The 14072-nt window shown below is 36.2% G+C and overlaps 1 protein-coding gene across 6 annotated transcripts in view; it reads right to left on the bottom strand.

The window, feature by feature from the left end:
* Window positions 1–14072, bottom strand: part of RB1CC1 (RB1 inducible coiled-coil 1) — an 81439-nt gene that overhangs the window by 7719 nt on the left and 59648 nt on the right. For all 6 annotated transcript variants that reach the window (XM_030011133.2, XM_030011136.2, XM_030011131.2 and 3 more), the window contains 5 exons: window positions 9294–9453; window positions 7462–7570; window positions 7101–7341; window positions 3300–3351; window positions 1911–1958 (listed from right to left, as the gene is read on the bottom strand). In XM_030011133.2, coding sequence (XP_029866993.1) covers window positions 1911–1958; window positions 3300–3351; window positions 7101–7341; window positions 7462–7570; window positions 9294–9453 — 610 coding nt within the window. The remainder of the gene's footprint in view (window positions 1–1910; window positions 1959–3299; window positions 3352–7100; window positions 7342–7461; window positions 7571–9293; window positions 9454–14072) is intronic.

The following is a 14072-nucleotide window of genomic DNA, read 5'->3' as shown; positions in this document are numbered from 1 at the left end:
CTAACATGAAAGTTGTCAAATGTGTATAATTTGCTTAGATTGCTCCCGAAAGTGTTTGAGAGTTCTCTTCACATGTTAAGACCAAAAATTTTCTTACTGTTTTTTAAAAGTGGAATGTTAAATTAAAATGCAAACTAGCTTGATTTCTGTATTTTCCATTAATTTCTAAGTTTTAAGAAAAACACAACAAATTAGAATGTTAAAAATATTTCCATTAAAACTCAGTACAGAAATTTTTATCAGTAGAGTTCTAATAGCCTTTACACAGAAAAAAGGTTCCCTTTCTCAATAATTCGTATAAAGTAACAAAAATCCTGTAATAACACTCCCGGTATTAAAAGGAGCTCCTTTTAATTTTTTATTGCTTGCAGAGGTAACCCACAAGTTTTGCTGCAAAGGCCAGGGACCTGAAAAGATTTTCTTTCATTGTGCAGCACCCCTTCTGGGTTCCTTATCTGAAGTAGCTCTACAGAAATAAATATTGGTATTTAAGTGTTGATGTGTATTTCAGCTTTAGAAGTGTATTGGGAAGGAGAGGGAGGAGAAAGAATGATGAAGAGAAAAAAACAAAAATAATTTATTTCATCTATGATATAATTAATTTATAAGTAAGGAATTGAAAAGATATTATGTTCTTATGCCCATTTAGAAACCAATTTTCAATTGCTTTAGACACCAATGAGCTGCCAATTTCTCCTACATGGTTTGGTATTAATCATAGCAACAAAAAGAACTTTATATTTGTCTTGTACAACACCATGTTTTCTTCAATTTCATTTTACTCTGAGATGGCAAGAGATCAAGAGTTTAATTCAGGAAATCTACAGAGAGGTTTAGGAGACTGTCCAGTGTGGTTTGAGTTGTATTGTAAAAACTACACTGAAATACCTTTTGTGCACTTCATTGACATTCTAAATAAAAAAAATCCTTTTCTAAAATATGCTTTTAGGTGTCTTGCAGTCCTTTCTTACGCCCTGCACTAGCAGGGTTATTATGTACAGGTTTTAATATGGAATGGAAAGTGTTTGGAAAAAAATGGCAATTTCACACCTGAATATGTAGCAGGAATAAATTATATAGTAAATTTCAATCCTATACCAGACAGAAAAATGGCAGCTCCTACTGGAGAAACTTATCAAACACTTTTGCTCTGAAATGTAACTTGCAACTACACAGATACCAGTTCCTACCAAACTCCTGGATATCACCTGTCACTTAAAGTGAGATCTCCATGGCCGGTCCAACGAATAAACTACCAAAGGATTTGTCTGTTTCCCATACACACAGTAATTTTTTTAAGACTTAAGGTTGAGACCTGGCAGCAAGGATAAACTGTGGATAAATAAGAGGAGAAGGATTCATAGCACAGGAATCGAGGGAACTCTGTCACTGTATTCTTTTTCCTTTCATAGGCATTGACTATTATTTGAGTGTTTCAGTTTAAGACGATGACTGTTTGTATTTCCAGTTGCTAGGCAGAATTAAAAAGTTTCACGCCTTACAAAAATGACAGGTGCAGTTTCTAATCTCCAAGTTACTGTTAACACTCCTAATTATGCTTATTGTACAAGCATATTTACATTCTTGTAAACTGGCCTTCAACCTACTGTTGTTGAAAAACTGAGCCATGGCACCACTGAAATTAACTCCCCGTACCCCAAGCCTGGATGGTCTGTGTTCTTTGGAAGTAAGTCTCTTTCTCTCCAGTCCTGTGAATCTTTTCCATGAGAACACTGCTAAGTTGAGATACCCCTGGAAGGTTATCAGGTTACCTATTTGCCACTTGCCTTAATACTTAAAACATTTTTTAATTTAATAAAAACACATTTTTAGATTTTAACAAACTTAATATTTGTAAGCTTTTCTTATTTTTTCATGAGACTTAAAACATGCATTGCACAAATACTTACCAATCTTTGATTTAATCTCTTATTTTCCTCTTCTTTCAACTGCAAAGTCTGAAAGAAAATCTTATCTGATTATACAAATTTTTAAAAGTTTTGATATGACCAGAGCCAGACTACTTATACAATATACATATTTACTACAGCTTTCATTTTAAAACAATATCAAAACAGCTTTTGAACAAAGACATGTAAAAAAATTTGAAGCCTAGCAATTAACACAGTGCTATAAAACCCACTGCTATGCTATGCTTATCTCCATACTCATCCTTCTCCTTAAGTTAGTATCATGGTTTAGAAAAACATTTCACTGATAGAACAGCAAAAGAAATGTAATATATTACTATTTTATAGCTTCTACCCGTGACAAATCCTTTGTAAGCAGATGACAGAATAAAGCATGTAAGTGCTCCTAGTCAGAAACATCCAGCCACTTGCATCATACAGTGCCACAATTCATTAACAGAAAACATTTATGTTCTCTAACTGATCACAGTTTTTAGTCTAACTGATTATAGAAAGCTGAAAGCTAAAGACACTATTTTTTTTTTTTTTAAGTCAACTTTTCAAGGTAAGAAAAAGGCAACTGGAATGGAGTTAGATATTACTAGATAGTTAAAAATTACTAGAATCTGAAAGATTCCAGTGTACTAAGGGTTAATCTAGCCTTTTAGCAAAAATAACTTCTAGTTCATCAAAAATGTTCAATTATTCAGTGTACATTGAAAGCTATGCTCAAAATAAAAGTTGTAACGGAAGTGAAAATTTCAGGTATGTATTTGGAAGAAGCAGCGGGGGCGAGGTAGAAACTTACAATTCTAGCCTGTAGGACCATGACAATTGCTTCAGAAAACTGTAACTTTAAGCACATTCACAACAACTGTTATTTCACTTTTTACAGAAGCAATACTGTCAAGATTATAATGCACCCCAGGTAGAATGAAAGTGATTTAAGTAATAGCAGCCTATGAGGAGAAATTATCCATTTCCAAGAGAAACAGGTAAATCAATCTTAATTCCTGTCCAGCTGCTTTGGATGCCTTAATTTGAAAAAGTAATCAAAACTTTTTTTTGCTACCAAAATTCCCTAGACCAATGACGTGTCACTCCTAAGAAGAAATATTACACCTGACTCATTCATACTAAAGCCTACATAAACAGAATAAACAAACTTTAAGCTAAGCCAAATATAATGTATTAATACTTACTTTGAATTACTTCAACAAATTATACTGATCTGAAAACAAGTACAATGAAAAACCATTCCCTGGAATGGTATTTACAAGCCTTGGAGATACTATATTGCATCAGAGTATGTAATTGACCACAGTACAACTGCACACATACATATTTATAAGTACTTAATTGTAATGCTTAACCGCACAATCTACTCACTCTTTCTAACAACATTATCCTCTGTTTTTCTTCAGACATATGGACATTTTCACTAAAAGAGAAAGAAGAAAATAGACAGGTTAAAAATTAAATTTCTTTTCATCAAAAATTATTTTTCCCACCCCTCCATTGTCACTCAGTGAAGAGTGCCATGTATTTGCTAGCACAGAGGGAACAGCACAGAAAGATACCTTAAGAATCAGCATTGACATTTCTGGCAGGTTTGGGGGGATTTTTTTTTTCTTTTCTTTTTTTTCTTTAAACCCAAGCAGCTGCTTTATTGCAACAAGCTAGTGAATTTTCAGTCACTGATTAGTTTATAGTTACATGGGGCCATTTCTGCATATTTTGCATTATTTTCAAAACCCCAGGATGAAAGATACAGCTCCAAATGCTTTGGCAGTTAACCCTCGATATTGCAGTTCAGCTCTACAATGTTATATTTTCCTAATCTTTGTAGTTTAAAGGCTCTGTACCCTGGGACTCTCTGGTAGAACGTGAACTTGCTAACCATCTCTGTCCTAAGGACACAGAGAGTAATACCTGATACAATTAAAATACAGTTTTGAAGACAGGTTAATAGGGAAGAAACAATGTATTTTGCAGTCCAAACTGATTTGGCTGGAGAAAGAAAACAGACAAGTTTTTGGACGTATGGTCCATTCATCCAGTCTGACAAAACATGCTATAAATCCAAGGAAAATGCCAAGTAGAACTAATAGATAACAACTGAGCCATGCTACTCATTCCTTCATTTCAATTAAAAGGCTGCTTAGCCTTCATGTAACAGGAAGAAGTCAACAGAAACCTGTAATAATTTCTGCCTACTTATTACCTGACTTTTAGTACATTGAGCCAAAATTTTTTGTTCCCAGGCATATATCTTCGAGGGTTTTTTTGTAAACCTGCCTTGAGAGTTCAGAACTAGAATGATTACTATAAGAAATAGTTCTCCTTCTAAAGACAGAGTATTTAACTGTTTTATTGATTATCAGGGCAAGTGTAGTTTGGTAAGCAACAACTGTTTTCATCCTTGCTTCCACAAAGTTTAGTGCACTGGGCATATTATTCTCGGTTAGGCAGCATACATTGTGATGGGCACTGATTAAAGTGAATGCAAGTATATCTAACAACTCTGCTTCTACTACTCTGGCAAAACCTCATTCCACTTGTGTGTCTCCCACTCAGGTTCATCACTTCCGTGAGAGGTAAGTAGAAGTCTGGGATTGTTCAAAAAGCTAGTTGCACAGAAGTGAGAAAATGCATAGGTTGCAATTGCTTAATGATCTTCCACAAAGATTCTAGGTGAAGGGGTAGCAACCAGGAGCTTACAGTCAGTTATTCTTCTTTCCTTTCAACAACAGTAAAAATTTGCAAGCTGTATCAAGTGGGTGATTCAAAGATGCATCCAATTTCTTCAGGTAAGTGTTCTTAATGAGCAAAAAGAAACCTTTAATCATATTAGGGGTATAATGAAATTCATCTGGGATTCTAAGCTTTTTTCCCATGCAAATGAATACAACATTATACTGTACAGTTCTGAAACAAAATCAAACAGATATTTCGAGAAGCCTCAGAAATAAGAGAAATAAGAGCATAAGAACTTTTGTTTTATTTTAAATAAGATGACGAGATCCATCTTCCCAAAACATCTCATTGCACTGAGGTAACTAGAAATAAGCAGGTTTGCTGTTTATTCAGGGTAACATGACAGAGCCTGTGATATTTATCAACTTCACAAATGAGAAAGTCTACAGGAGGATTAGGAGAAGAGAGGAAATCTGACAATGCAATCATAATTGAGGTATTAAAAGTCTATTAAAAAACTACTGCAGCTGTAAAAGCATAACAGAAAAAATTCCACGTGACTGCTAATATTTAAAAGTGCCTTCCAGTTCAAATCCAAATTTCCTTAGACATTGTAGGAAAGGATCTTAAAATGAGTATTCCTAGTATAAGAGAATTAAAGAAATGCAATCGTCTACCACAAGGAGGTAGAAAGTGTTATAGCATGAAGAACAGTTCTCATGAATTAGTAAAAAGTACTAAATGTTGACTATTTCAGTTTTCTTAGGCTGCTATAGCAGAAATATACTCATACTGTAGATATTTTATTTTTTCCAGTTTTCCCCAGTTTCTATATGGAGTTAAAAACACAATTGGAATGCCCTGGACAAAACTTCTTCACCCTTTTTTCCTGAGTTCTCTCCCAGTAATCTATTCCGAATGGATTCTCATGCTGCGCTAAGTACAATAATAGCTGAGTATCTTCTAGCAATGAGTCCTATTTTAATGCACATACATCGTGTGCTATTCATTTTGCCTTATTCTAGTCAGAAAATACATATAATAGAACATGCTCATTTTAGTACAGAATTTTTAAGCCTAACATTCTACATTTGTCAAGAGAAATTTAAGAAAATTAAGAAAACTGAAAAAAATTAGGATTTTTGCATGCATCATCATAACCCCTTCTCTTGGAGCATGAGACAGTCTTTACTATTCAAAAACCTTTATAAAATTACTTTATGTACATTTAAATTAAGAATCAAGGCTCTGAACTTGATGCACATTTTCACAGAAGTCAGTATTGAAAAAACACAAAATACACCTGCATTAGGCTCGATTTCTGACAACAACCATCAGGATAACTTTGTACCAGTCAGAATTATTTAAATTCTGAAGACTTTATAGTCATGCACTAAGACCAGATCACAAGTCTACTAGCTTTACATGTAGACTCTTAATTTACTAGGCAAGGCATTATATGCCAATAACAAAGTGCACTGCTATTGTAGGGCACCCAAAATAAGAGAATATAGTGAAGTCGATGACTGCAAAAAACCTCCATAAGTTCCCTCTGATCTCTATAATCACCTCAGTATTTCAAGCACAGCTTCAGACACCTACCTGCAAACTAACCGCTGCCTAATTAAACCTCCATACAAGAAGGGTGATAAGCAGTTAAATATATGTATCAACATAAAGTTACTTGAATCTGTTGTAAATCCAGATAATCAACCAGATCCAAACACAAATGAACCAATCTTAAGTGAAAAGTTTAGTTTGAAGTACGTAAGTTGCTTGCCCTAGCTGTTTTCCTCAAGTAAGGGTTTAAATAATTGCAAAGTTTTTTCCCAGTCTCATCACTGCCTTCTAGTAAGTCAGCAGTACCACCACAGCTAACATTACTGATGATTCGGAGGTTATGCAAACAAAGATATGCTGAATACCTGTCCTTCTCTCCAATAATACAAAACATCAATCCATCAAGGCCACTTAATCAGCCTGAGTCTTATTACTTGTTTGGAATCCTGAGGGTTCAGCCTCATTTCTACCAAGCATACCTATCATCCCTTCCTCTTTATCAAGGAATATCATTATGCTGTCTTACAGCAGACACGTACACGAACAATCATAAAGGTTTTTTTGTTGTTTGTTTTTAAATGAGAGCCAGCCACTGTTCAAAAGATATGCCAATAACATGCAGCCACCCAGCTCATTCACCATTACAGTTGTTCTCCTGTTTGACTTACACTTCATATACTTAGGTCTATTTTTTCACCTCGTAATTGCAGAGGCAAGTTTCACCTTTAAGATACTTCTAAGTCATCAAAACCACACACTTCTGATGATTGTGACACCACAACTGTATGCGTACATTTAAAAGAACATTTTTTGCAAGAACAAAGGCAGAAGGAGTGTGAAGTGCAAATGAGCATGTTTAACAACACCCCACAGCACACATTTAAAGAACGAAAGCATGCTTTACATATTTCTACTACAATGCCCCATACTTACTGCACAGCCATCATACTGGTTTCCATTGCGGAGTCCATTCTCCCTTCAGCTGCAATGTCAGAAACCAATCTGTCTGTGTCAGTGGAAATATCAGCTGCACAGGCTCCACAAGCTTCTGAAGCTGCTGCTGAGTAGGTAGGTGGAGAAAAATTACTACTTCTCAGTTTATTAACTTCTTCTTCAAGCTTTTTCTTCTCTTCAAGTAAGCGAGCTCGATCTTCAGAAAGTGTTTCAATCAAATCTATGACACAAGTGAATAAAAATTCTTTTAATAACAGCAGCACTAAGGATCAAAAACAACCTGTAGCGAATGGATTTATCCTATTAGAAAAGATGAATACTTCTTCAGAACTTTGCTTACCCTTATCTTTATCTTGCTGTTGTGTAAGCATTTTTAATTTGTCACTAAGATCATTAATTATGTTTTCTTTTTTCATTTTCTCTCTTGCCAGAACAGTGTTAAAGTTGGTCTGAAAACAGAAAGATTACTGAAATAAGAAATGTACTGTATAAACGTAATGCAAACTACATCACTAGAACAAAAAAGTACAAAAGATATCATGCATTTCAGTTTCCTACATTATAGTTAAACAAGGAATTAAGCTTGTTTACATATTACTTTGGTGAAGAGATAACATGTTTGTACATTTTGTTTTGAGGTTTCTCTGTAACAATTTTTTTTTATCCCTCTGGTTCCCCCAAGCCCAATACACACATGTAGTATAAAGAAATCATCCTTAAAAAATAGTAATTTCTAAGTTGCTGGGGTTTTTAAACATAATGCTTTATATTCCAGTTTATGTATGACAGCTGCACGTTTTATATTAAAAGCAGTTACTTTAAGGACTAAAATGGTTATTAAGACAAAGATGCACTGCTGTCCTGGTTTCAGGTGGAATAAAGTTAATTTTCTTCTTAGTAGCTGGTATAGTGTTGTGTTTTGGATTTAGGATGAGAATAATGGTGGTAACACACCAATATTTTAGTTGTTGCTAAGCAGTGTTTATAATAAGTCAAGGACTTTTCAGCTTTTCATATTGGGAAGGGACACAGGAAGGACAGCTGACCCAAACCAGCCAAAGGGGTATTCCATACCATATTACGTCATGCCCAGTATGTGAAATGGGGGGAGCTGGCCTGGAGGCACTGTGGCTCGATTGGCTAAGTATTGGCCAGCGGGTGGTGAGCAATTGTATTGTGTATCACTTGTCTTGTGTATTCTATTGTTATTATTATTTTCCCTTCCTCTTCTATCCTATTAAACTGTCTTTATCTCAATCCACAACTTTTACTCCCCCCTCCCCCCCTCCCGATTCTCTCCCCCATCCCAGTGGGGTAGGGGGGAAGTGAGCAAGCAGCTGCGTGGTGCTTAGTTGGTGGCTGGGGTTAAACCATGACAAATGCATCAAGAAATCCTTTCTTACTGTTTAAATGCAACAAAGCTGTAGATAATAGCTGTTACTAACAGAAATTTAATTTAAGAACTGAAGACTCAGCTACAAAATCTGAGAGATTCAAGATGTTTTGAAAGGAAAAAAAATGTGTGGATAGAGATATAATTATTAATCCAGTGCAATATGATTTTGTATCAAGGTGTGCAGTACGTAGTGTTTCTAACTTTATTAAGTAAAATATAACATTTGCTTTGAACCACCAAAAAATACAACATTTGCTTTTCAAATACTACCTGCCCAGGCTAATAAAGTTTAAAAGCCATTAAGTAGCATTCCAAGTTAAGTAGCATATCAAATAATTAATTTTGTGTTGTCCACAAATTTTGTGTTGTTAACTTAAACTATACTTAACCAGTATCTTTCTGGAGTTCAAGAGATTAATGGATAAAAATTTACAGCACTAGCTTAATAACTTAAGCAAAACAAGTCACAAAATAACAAAAATTGAATCTGGATTGCCCAGTTCACAGATATTTAAGGAGGCATTTTTTTTGATTGGTTGGGTTTTTTTTTCATTTGGTTGGTTGGTTTTTGTTTTGGTTTGGTTTGGGTTTTTTTAATGCTTAACTGTTGGAGTCCATTAACACATCATATGCTGGCTCCAGAAAATAGCGCAAATTTAAAATGTGCAAATGTGTTACACAGCAAAAAAAAAAAACCCCAACTCCATAACTTCAAAACAGCAAAAAACCACATAATTTTCATGGGAGCAAAAGTAATAAAAAAGAGTCAGCTTTACCTGCTGTTCTGCAGTGAGCGATGTTCTGATGTTCTGCATTTCTTCATTCTTTCTTTTCTCTTGTTCTTCAAGTTGCTCTAAGAACTTCATTTTTTCTTCATGAAGCTTCTCTTGAAGTTCAGCAACCAAGCTTGACTCAGCAGATGATTCAGTGGGAGGACTTAAAAGAAAATGTTTAGGCTTTAAACTTGCAGCATACAGAGTCCCAGAATACATGAAATAAGCAAACACACAAGAAGTCAGAACTTCTTTTTTGAGACATTTTTTCTGAAATATAAAATAAATACTGTATTCTAATTAAGTCATTACTAATCTTCAATTCTACTTTTTAATCCTGAGCTCTTATCAAATTCTTACTCCTGGGCATTCTGTTTTTTAGCGTACTACACTGGCTTTAATTTTAAGGTTTTTTGAGGGGGGAAGTTTTTGTTTTCACTTTTCTAACATAACAGAAGTTGTGGAAAGCAGTAAAAAGAGGAACAATGACAGTCAACTCCCTGAAGAGTCTTAGTGTGTCAAAATGCAAAGCCTCCAGAGCTGTCAAGTAATTAAAGCAATTCAGCAATAAATCTGATGCTAAGGAATTCAGACATGAAACTTAAAACTCTGGGTTGCAGAATCTGGGGGATAGCAGTAAAGATCATAAAGAAAGGAAAGCATCAACAGTCATCGAGGCAGGAAGGATAACAACCTTAAACAGCTCTTGAAACAGGCAATGTTACATAGGCCAAATATTTTCCATCACTGAACCAAAAGCATTAACTACACTCTTCTGTGTTTTGGCTTGAGTTATCAAGAACCACCACTGAAAAACACAGGGATAGAGAAATCCCTTTGTTGGGCAACATTTGTGAAAAACTGTATAATTTTAAACTTCTATTATTTATCTACACCAGAACAATCTTTAATATAAAGAAAATCCCCCCAGACCTAACTCTCCATCTACATACATATGTCAATGGTTTTTTCTAGTCAGAGCAGCCTGGAGGTATGGTCTCCTGATGTTAGGTAGGCTGTACTGAAAGCAAAACATCATGTGCTAATATACTAACATTCACAAGTGCAACTCCTAACACTAAAAATGCTCCAAGAATTCTTCTTGCTTCATAATGCAAAGCTGCTCTGTTAAGACTAGGGGCTACAGAACCTCAGAGACACCAGAAAGATTCAGCATGGAGAATATGAAAGAAAACTGAATTGCAGAGGAGGCAGGGAACCTAAATACTGATTGCTGCATACTAGATGGGCGTTTGGGCACCCATGAAGTGACCAGTTCCAGCCATTTCTAGAGTCTTTGCTTAACCACATGATCCAGCACATACTCACCTACCTCTGTTTCTGCCATCAATTCTCCCTATCAAGTTAAGAAACCACAGTATAAGTTTGTCTGAGAAGTGTAAAGAAGAGGTATGCCTGCACCTTACTTCAACAAGGAACAAAAATTCACTCATATTATTCCAGTTTATCTAAATGCTAAGTTAATAGATCAGCCGAAACCCAAAGCTGTTAGTTGCACTAAACCAAAGCAGGTATCATCTGCCTCTCAGATAGGCTGCCTGGACTACTGACTGTTTGCAAATGACAGCCAAATAAAGGATATTGTTATTTTGCAAAGGATGCTAGCACATTAACAGTTTTTAAACCTCATCACTGTATCAGGTATTTGGTTTACACATTTAATCTACAAAGGTCTCGACGACTATGGCAATAGTGACAATGCCTAACTTTTTTTAGTGTTTTCAAGACACCAAAAGCACATTTCTTCAGAGATTGGGGTTCCTTTGCAAGTAAACACTGCACTACTCTGCTCTAAGATGACAAATGATGCATTTAGCAAGACTACCACTGTACTATCACATGGGCATATACTGAAGATACAAACTATTATACAGTAGCTAAGCACTCAAAAAGCCCGTAAGAAGTGGTAAATAAAGCTCTGAAAGCCAACTGAAGTTCTCAGAGTGGCAAAACAACCTTTGACTTTCCAGAAATCAGAAGTAAAATAAGCAGAGAACAAAGCAAGTTATGAGACATTCAGGCAAATCTTTTTGTGCCACTGAGAAAGCATCTTCCTGATGGATTTAATTTCAATTTATTTCTAAATTAAGCCTAGCTATGAGAGAGAGCACGTGCTCTACAGAGAAGCTTCACTACTGATGGTAGTCTGATAGAAGTGGCTGGACAATACCACGGCTGGAAGACATCAAAGCTGTAATTCAGTTTTCAAAGCAGTGAGGATTCCTATTCTATTTTTAATATTCTTTAAAATGTCATCAATCTTTTTACTAACCAGCAAACTGCATAACAAAGGAAGTCATTACAGAAATCGTATTTTTCACTTAATCTTGGCTAGTACATACTACATACATAGAAAGATTAAATAGGAGAGTTACAACTGCCTTGCAGTTTTATTATCTTTCCAAATCATGATGACTTTAATTTCAGGCACATTATGACCAGAACACATTCATTTTCATATGTTGGTAATGCATAGGTCACAAACATTTCTTTGTCACTTCTAAATTTTTTTTTTAGTTTTCATGTAAGTTCAAAAACTAAACTCCTGATACCAGTGCAACACTTGGGTCAAATTTAACAATTCATCTCCCTGTCCATGCCTTCTGGATGGCTAATGTAACATTGCTCTTGCAGAAAAGGACATTTATCTGACAAGCATATAGGCACATGCCAAATAAAAGTTGGTTTCTCCCATTACAAGTTAACTGCTAAACAATGACTGAGTGAGGATAACAAGTCGACTCAAATTATTGACATAGCTTGGGGTTTTAGAAACTCAAAACCCAAACAGCTAGACAGTGACTTTGAAATATTAAGACAGATTCACTTAACATATGCGCCCTCTGGAGTCAAAACACATCATGTCTCTATTCCTAGAGAAAAAAAACTAACAGCAGATTAAAGGCATAAAGACGAGCCTTAGGAGGCAATATATATTTTCATGTCACACTGAAAATTAAATTACTTGACAGAACTCATAACAAACTACTAACACTTCTTTAGACTGAAACAGATAATATCTCTTTGAAATACATTACTATATCTGTTTTATCCAGTTTGTATAAGAATACACACATCTGTGCTCAGAAGTTGTTCAAATGTAAGCGCAGATGGTGGATTTTTTAAAGTCTAATGACACAGCTACATCCTTTTCCTGTTGAGTCAAGTTTTTAAAACTTCTACAGTGCATTAATACATATAAAAGGAAAAGAACATAAGAATTTATCTTTTTTCCTCCTCATTTCACCATATTTCATTAAAAGAATTTTTTGTTCAATTAAGGGCAGTTCTTAATTTCATTACATCCCAATCTTAACTCAAAAAATGTAATATTATCTTGATGTATTTTTTCATACACTGACATACAAAACACAGACACTGATACAACATCATTTAATGATGGATATGTTAGTATCAAAATCCTGAGGTAATGGGACCAAAGTGGGTAATTCAAGTGAAGCAGGTATTCAGATTTCCCTTGCAGTATGTAAGCGAGTTGTGCACACGTGTTGGACACTCTGGATAACTTCCCCTCTCCTTCCCCTTTTTTTTAGGTGGTTTTTTTTTTTTAACATTACATTGATATTGAAAGTTGAATACAGACTTAAGTTAGCATTTATGTTCTGCAGTACTCGTCTGGCTTTTATGCCCATTCTATCCATTTTATTGGTCTTTTCCCATTTCACATACTTGGTATATCATAATACCTCGAAAAAAATGCTCCATTTAGGTATTGTACAAACAAGATCTAGACACTGCATTCCTTCACACTACAAGAACATAAACGACAAATTCTAGCATTTCAAAATAGAATATTGTTTCTAAGCAGTAGTCACATAGAAAAATTCTACTATTTCCATTCCATAATATCATCATCTACTCTGCTACCAGGCATACTCCTTGAGAAGCTGGCAGCTCATGGCTTGGACAAGTGTACTCTTCACTGGGTAAAAAACTGGCTGGATGGACGAGCCCAGAGGGTTATGGTGAATGGAGTTAAATCCAGTTGGCAGCCAGTCACAAGTGGTGTTCCCCAGGGCTCAGTACTGGGGCCAGTTCTCCTTAATAACTTTATCAATGATCTGCATGAGGGGATCGAGTCCACCCTCAGTAAGTTTGTAGGTGACAAGTTGGGCAGGAATGTTGATCTGCTCAAGGGAAGGGAGGCTCTACAGAGGGATCTGGACAGGCTGGATCGATGGGCCGAGGCCAATTGTATGAGGTTGAACAAGGACAAGTGCCAGGTCCTGCACTTGGGTCACAACAACCCCATGCAGCGCTACAGGCTTGGGGAAGAGTGGCTGGAAAGCTGCCTGGTAGAAAAGGACCTGGGGGTGTTGGTTGATAGCTGGCTAAATATGAGCTGGCAGTGTGCCCAGGTGGCCAAGAAGGCCAACAGCATCCTGGCATGCATCACAAATAGCGTGGCCAGCAGGAGCAGGGGAGTGATCGTCCCCCTGTACTGGGCACTGGTGAGGCCGCACCTCCAGTACTGTGTTCAGTTTTGGGCCCCTCACTACAGGAAAGACATTGAGGTGCTGGAGCACATCCAACGAAGAGCAACAAAGCTGATGAAGGGTCTAGAGCACAAGTCTAATGAGGAGCAGCTGAGGGAACTGGGGTTGTTTAGTCTGGAGAAAAGGAGGCTGAGGGGAGACCATATTGCTCTCTACAATGCCCTGAAAGGAGGCTGTAGTGAGGTGGGTGTCGGTCTCTTCTCCCAAGTAACAAGTGACAGGACGAGAGGAAACGTCCTCAAGT

The sequence above is a fragment of the Aquila chrysaetos genome, chromosome 4 (assembly GCF_900496995.4).
Source record: "Aquila chrysaetos chrysaetos chromosome 4, bAquChr1.4, whole genome shotgun sequence".
Lineage (NCBI taxonomy): Eukaryota > Metazoa > Chordata > Aves > Accipitriformes > Accipitridae > Aquila > Aquila chrysaetos.
This window is presented reverse-complemented; position numbering and strand designations above follow the sequence as displayed.